Source organism: Oncorhynchus kisutch, linkage group LG13, assembly GCF_002021735.2.
Source record: "Oncorhynchus kisutch isolate 150728-3 linkage group LG13, Okis_V2, whole genome shotgun sequence".
In the NCBI taxonomy this organism is placed as follows: Eukaryota; Metazoa; Chordata; class Actinopteri; order Salmoniformes; family Salmonidae; genus Oncorhynchus; species Oncorhynchus kisutch.
In genome coordinates this window covers 40,562,642-40,569,371 of record NC_034186.2, presented here as the reverse complement: position 1 = coordinate 40,569,371, position 6,730 = coordinate 40,562,642, and the positions used below count along the sequence as shown (strand labels likewise).

Below are 6,730 nucleotides of genomic sequence, written 5' to 3'. Positions count from 1 at the left end.
CGTAGTGTCCCAATGAGTGACAGAACACTGAGCCAATCACGGCGCAACTAGAGAACATTAGCTCCAAAAATAAAATAATAACAGGAGTTAGTTTTATAATAATAAAAGATTATTGAGTTAATAAATCTGAATTGCTTTCTTGAGTAAGGCAGCTCCAAAATGCAAGTGTTTCAGCCTAGCTCAGTGCAAGAGCGTAGGGGTTGGTAAACAGGTGGGGCATTGACCTGAATGATGGGTCGCCACTGTGTATTGGGCATAAACCTCATTGCTACAGAATTGTTTTTAATTGGTTAATGTTGCTTAGGCTTAGTTTCATGTTTGAAAGAAATCTGAGCGGTAGATCCCGGCTTGCATTTTGACTTAGAAAGGGATCTTGGGGACCACTGTTATATGGTAAAGACGAAAGAGTGACTTTCACATGCTGCCTACTCTGTGATACAACCATCACTTGTTTAGATGGGCCATGATTCATTTCACTGTTCTCTGATTCAGTTAACAAATCCAACTTACAAACAATGCTGCAGGTTAGAATATAATTTATCTAGATTTAGGTAGCTAAAGAATAAAATAATGTCCACTATAAATTGATCATCAGGATGTAGTGTGGAATAATCTGCTTTTCAGTTTGTAAATGACTCAATTAAGTGGAACATTTCAATTTGTACTCAAGCCATTTGATTGGTTGTTATTTATCTGTGTAAAAAGTAGTGGTTCAGTCAGTGATGTGAGGAATCATTGATATCACCAGTTAATTATTTACAATCAGCATACTTGTAACGTATACGCAGGGAGTCAGGAAGCAGGTGCAGAAGGTGAGGGCATACTGTGGCAACCTTGGACCGCTCGGTGGTGGGGGCCCCTGTCTGATGGGTGAAATAAAGATAGCACTGGAGTAGGAAGTCGCATCATATTTGTCCGGGACAGACAATAGGGCATCGCTGACCTGGGCAGACTGCTGGATGAGCTGGGGGACTGGCTCGCTGGGACGAATCGGTGTAGAGGGTCCTCTGCTAGTTGGAGCTGAATCCTCTCGGGTATTGTCGAAGGTAGTGGAGAACATGGAGGACCTCAACTATTACCGTACCCAGTTGAGCTAGCTGGTCATGGTGTTGACGGAGTAGGTGTTCCTATACGTCTACCATCTGGGAGATATCCTTAACTTCTGCTGCTTTCAAATTTTCGTGAGGCAGTATTCTGTATTGTAAACACAAGGAGTCAGGAAGCAGGTGCAGAAGGTGAGTTTAATAATAATAAACATGAAGATAATATAAAACAGGAGAAGCGTACTGAACGTAACCAAAACCAATACTGCCTGATGACAGAGGCTACTGAGGGCTATTTGAAGGGAGAGTAATCATAGCGGTGATGAAGTCTAGGTGGTTGCCAGGTGTTTGCCAGGTATGCACAATTTAATTAGATCTCCTATTTAATTAGATATTTGTTTAATCAGGTTTTTATTATTTGGAAACCAATTTTGCTTTAGCCTTTATACACCTATGCCATACACAAACTACACCTATATGTTAATAATATAACTCATGTGAACTCTTTCAGACAATTTTGGAATGTTCTATCTAGAGGCAATGCAAATGTCAAAGGGCACACAGTTCTGTTTTGAGTAATCAAGTGCTCGAGAACAATGCCATATAGGCTCCGTCTGTTGTGGTACAGAGACAGGTCTTTCTTATTTCCTCTGCGTGTCCCAATAAAAATATCAATAGCAAAACATGCACCTCATTGGCCCACTTATGACTGCGACTGCCATTTCTATGGCAACCACTGCAGAGGGATACATGAGGTTTGTAGGTATGTGGTTGTAGTTACTTCCTGCATCTCTTCATTGTTTCATTCTTTTAACCCTTAAATCTGCAAAGATCTCCCAATTCTTTCAGAGGTAACATTGATCATACAAGTGCATTGTCTGTGACAATCTGACCTACACTTGATAGCTGTGCCATGACCTCCATCTCAGAACATCTGCCCTAACTGGTTATATGGTAGTTTGGCTTGCATGTGACATGTGGTTTGGTTGCACCTACCATGTTAAATATCAGTAGACCTGTAGTGTTTAGATGATTTGAAAGATTCTGTTGAATGGATGTGGAAAGAAAGAGAGGTGTGTGGGGGTGGTTGCTCTGGTTTTGTTATTATTATAGCAAACTTCCTGCTTACGAACTAAGCAGCTCCATTCTCACCTTGCTCCATCTGTTTCAGGGGGAGAGTGTGGATGTTCGTGCATTGAGGGCCAGGTTCCATGCCAAGGCTGACATGGCAGGTAGTCGAGACAGCACTTCTCCAAAACCTCCACTGCGAGGATTTGGGAGAGGAGGCCCGAGGTTGGCAGACGTCAGTGTTACAGCAAACGGAGGGGTCCGAAATAAACTCATGCTTATGGTTCCCACACCACCACTTCCTGGATCAAGCTACTCCCCGGACCTTCAGAGGCTACCACCACGACATGTAAGGGCTGAACTGGAGGGCATGTCCACCAGCCCCGAGCCTCATAGTGTCTTCCACCACCTTCCAACACCACACCGACCCCACAGAGCCGCCAAGGAGCTATCCCTACCAGCACCCCCACCGACAAACATAGACCCACAAGGCAGGGTGAGAGTCACTGCGGAGCTTCTGCAGAACATGATGCTGAAGCATAAGGGAGTACACCCCGGCCCCACCAAGCCGACGCCCCCCTCCCTGCCCAGCCAGAGACATTTTACAGGGGTGACCCCCTTGAGAAGGGCCCTGCCCCCTGAGGCTCCCAGCCCCATAAAACCCAGACGGCCCCCTCACATCAACCTGCAGGCCCATCGGAGAAGCACCAGGGCACCACACCTCGCAGGGCAACCAGGGTTAAGGAAGACTGACGGTAAGCAGCTTGATTTCCAATGAAAAAGCACCCCCTCCATTACAAGTGTAAAAGGGGAAAACTGACTGAACACATGTATGGACTTACTGTAAACAGCATAGTAGCACAGGAAAGTCATCTGTTTATTTACAAGCTATCAAGGTCAAGTATGCTGTGCACCTTATCTGGTTACTAAGTTAAAATCTCTACATATCTCTCTCTAAAATATTTTTTCCCCCTAATATTCTGTAAGAAATGAATGACGAAAAGAGGTGCTCAGACTGCCGCTGCAGAACACTGCCCTGTAATAAATCTGTTAATATTTAAATCATTTCAGACCTACTGTAAACCTAAAGTGCAGGTTGTTTCTATTCTACTCAGGTGGCAGTAGTCAGTCTCTCCCAGGGCTAGTCAGTTCCTCTGGCCCCCCAAGACTTCCAACCAAGCCCAGCAGCCTTCCACGGCAGTGTACCCCAGTGTGAGTGTGCTCACTTGAAATGTCAAGTGTCGAGTGTTAAAGTGATAGTAGGAACCATGATTGGGAAGTCGTTCTTATATTTTGGCGTTTTTTTCCCGTTACTATGTAGGCAAATGGTTACTGTACAGGAACACTGAAAAAGGTACATTTTCCACTTGATGTATTATTCCCTCTGATTCCTGTTGTCTTGTTAGACATTTCGAGGATGACCAGGGGGGATATGACGACGTAGGCCTTGATGTGAAACCACCTCCCCCGCCCCTAAATCACCCAGGGAGCTGGGACAAGAGTGGTATGACTGAAAATACCTGCTATTTAACCATGAACACATGCAAGAGATTCACTGGCTATTGTGAATTTAGTGCTGAATCAGGATGACTTGAGTTGACATGAATGTATGATTTACGTGAAAGCTTGTATTATGTACACATACTGTATCTCAATCCATCATTCCATAATGCATGTATTTGACATGTTTATCACTTGTTCATGCATGTCATCAATTGACCTTTTCTGCTATTTCACCCACAGACTCCTGGAATGACAATAGTTCTTCACGAGTAGATGAGGTAAGAACATTCTGTGGGAGCCTTCTATGTTTACCATCAGTGAGCATTCATGCAGAACACTGCTTCTGAATTACTTCTGAAATACTGTTCCTGAAAAACATGCTTTTCATGACATTTACCTTGAATCTATCTTTTTATTCCTGGCTACAGGGGAGCGATGGAAGTGATGTCTATAAGTAAGTGTAGTATAGCAATACAACTACATATTGTATGTTGAGTTCAAATATATTGGGTTTATGCTTGTCTTACAAGTAGACATCGCAATGCCTGTCATAGCACACTTGTAACAACCCATATCACAAGGCTAATGGAAAACATTTGAATAGTCCCATATCTGTTATAATATGTTTATATGGGCGTAAGAGCTGTCCACTGCAAATAGTATTACTGACCACTCATGTCTCTTTTCTTTTGGAATTTCAGAGGCAATGAACAGGAGGTGAAAAACACAAGTTCTGATAAGAAGAAACAGAAAGAGTTGAGGTGGCAGCAAGAGCAGGAGAAGAGAAATCAAAAGAAAAGACTGGAAAGGGACAACAAATACAGAAAGAAATTTAAGGTGACGCACTACATTTCCATGCGCTAACCACTCACAAGTCCAGATATCCCCCCAAACAGTGACCTGTCTGTCATAACTCACTTGCTACATATGAATATCGAAACACATTTCAGAGTTTTGGATATTCTCTTTGTGTTATTATGAGTATGTTTGCTTAATATGGAAATACAGTAATGTAACAGAGATCTCATTCATCTCTGTAGGTTAGAAACAACACTTTACAACCCTCTGTATGTATTTACTTTTACCCTTCCACAGCTGGGTACTGGGGACATAGATGTCCTTCACATGGGCAGGGTTCGACACGACTGGCAGGGGGGAAAGCATGATCTAAGTGTTCGGCAGGGAAACAGAGTGGAGATCATACGGGTTAAGAACAACCCCGATGGCAGGTGGCTAGCCCGCACACAGACTGGCACCTGTGAGTAAAACACTATTTAATTCCATAGAACTAAACAGCCCATATTTGTTCCGTATTTTATACTAGTTCGATATGTGCTGTGACAACGTTGAAAACCACCCATGTTGTGTACCTAAAGCTACCAAAAGCCAGTAATGAAGTGTTGCTTTGCAGATGGTTACATCATTAGCACGTGTGTGGATGTGGATTATGAGGAAGTGAAACGTAAACTCAAACTGTCCAGAGCGCCTGACCCCTCACTGCCACCACCACCACCTTCTGTCCGTTCTGAAGACAATGACATCTATTATGATGTTGACTCCTCAGGAAACATGAACAGGTTGCTCTCCCACACACAAATATGCAAATGCACCTCCACCCCCCCACACACACACACACAGAGAGATGACTATGATGATGTGCAAGGAACATCCAATAACTTCCTCCCTCCACCTCTTGTAAATTAGGTATTTGGCATTTGAATTTAATAGAAAAAATATGTACTTTTCAGATACACAGGAGGGTTAGTCAATGCCTTTCTCAGTCTGTGGTTTTTCTGAGTGTGGTGTTGCTTTGATAGCTTGCCACATTTGGCCTGTAAGTTTACCTAAAACATGAAAATGGAAGTTTGTATACAGTTTAGCTTGTATGTCTGTTGCATAGAGCATGCATTGCACTGAATATAAGTAAAGTAGTTGCTAATGGCTACAAAGAAGAAATAAGAGATAAAGTTGGCTACTGAAATAGGACAAAAACAACTTTTTGTGATCACACAAAAGGATGTGTGTCTTTATGTTCCAGTCTAGATCCAGTAATGAGACAGATGCTGGAGAAAGACGAAAAGGAATTTAGAAAAAAGTTTAAGGTACATATCTGATTAGGCTACTGGGCTATGTATGGTCGTAGTACAGCCAAAGATACTGGTAACTAACTAAAAGGTTTCCTCTTTTGTCTGTAGTGCAGCCTAATAATCAATAAGAGATTCTAGATACATTTTTCTAGCATGTGTCATTATTCTAATTGTTGCCTCATTTTCTTTCTCTCACGGATGGATATGTGCCCAGGGTTCTTCTACAGGCGTAGGTTTCTTATAGATTTATTTAACACAATTATTTGGTCGATTATGAATCCAGAATCCCTGGTATTCAGTCACTGGTATCCTGTTTTGCTGTTGACAACTGTGTCATAATATTCTGGTTAATACTGTTTTCAATATTCCTTTTGAGGGAAGGGGATGATGTTTATGACGATGTCGATCATATCACCGGTATGTTATTACATTTTACTCTGGTTTCTTGAAAGGGTGCTACGCAGGAACAATTACTGTAAATCAAGCTAGTGGAGAGACTACGACGTCATTGTCCTGGCCGGCCCGAATCCCTAGACATGTTTTGTATACTCAGTGAATATGCTTAGTAGGAAAAGCGCAAGACGATTTAACCCATTTCCTGGCCGCCTTACAGATATTTATGACAACGACAATGTCTATAATGACACAATCCACTGAAGCCCTGTTCCTTTCCTGACCAATGTGAATCACCAATACTGGACTAACAGTAATGCTCGTCTTCGATGGAAACACACACTCACTCCCTAAGAATTAAAAGAACAATCGTGGCATGAATGTTGTTTGCGGCAATTTGAAAACTATACTCTATGCTTTGTTCATGGCTGAGATTCTTGAGATTATTTGTTGAAAAATAAATACTTTTTTTGTGAATATTTGTGTGTTATCATGTGTTATTACTAGAGGCGAAAGAAACACACCTATTTAGGAGAGGTGCTGACTAGCGGAATAGAACAGCTGAGAAATTCAAGGAGAGCCGCACTCAGATGCAATAATTTAATAACCTATCCAACGTTTTGTCAGACACGCTGT

General features: G+C 42.2%; 1 protein-coding gene across 3 annotated transcripts; it reads left to right on the top strand.

Moving 5' to 3' along the window:
- Nucleotides 1-802: 802 nt before the first annotated feature.
- Nucleotides 803-6,573, top strand: LOC109901534 (FYN-binding protein 1). 3 transcript variants are annotated; one of them, XR_004202401.1, is made up of 10 exons: nucleotides 803-1,235; nucleotides 2,215-2,866; nucleotides 3,227-3,323; nucleotides 3,518-3,615; nucleotides 3,855-3,892; nucleotides 4,043-4,068; nucleotides 4,316-4,451; nucleotides 4,710-4,872; nucleotides 5,026-6,118; nucleotides 6,315-6,573. XR_004202401.1 is itself a non-coding variant. In XM_031786248.1 (10 exons), exons 2-10 carry the CDS (start codon nucleotides 2,269-2,271, stop codon nucleotides 5,726-5,728), a joined length of 1,398 nt encoding a protein of 465 aa, XP_031642108.1. In that variant the 5' UTR covers nucleotides 803-1,235; nucleotides 2,215-2,268; the 3' UTR covers nucleotides 5,729-6,573. The 3 variants fall into 3 exon arrangements, 2 of the variants coding, with proteins under 2 accessions (XP_031642108.1, XP_031642107.1); XM_031786248.1 differs by having other exon boundaries at nucleotides 5,026-5,191; nucleotides 5,653-6,573; XM_031786247.1 differs by having other exon boundaries at nucleotides 5,026-6,573.
- Nucleotides 6,574-6,730: the final 157 nt, after the last annotated feature.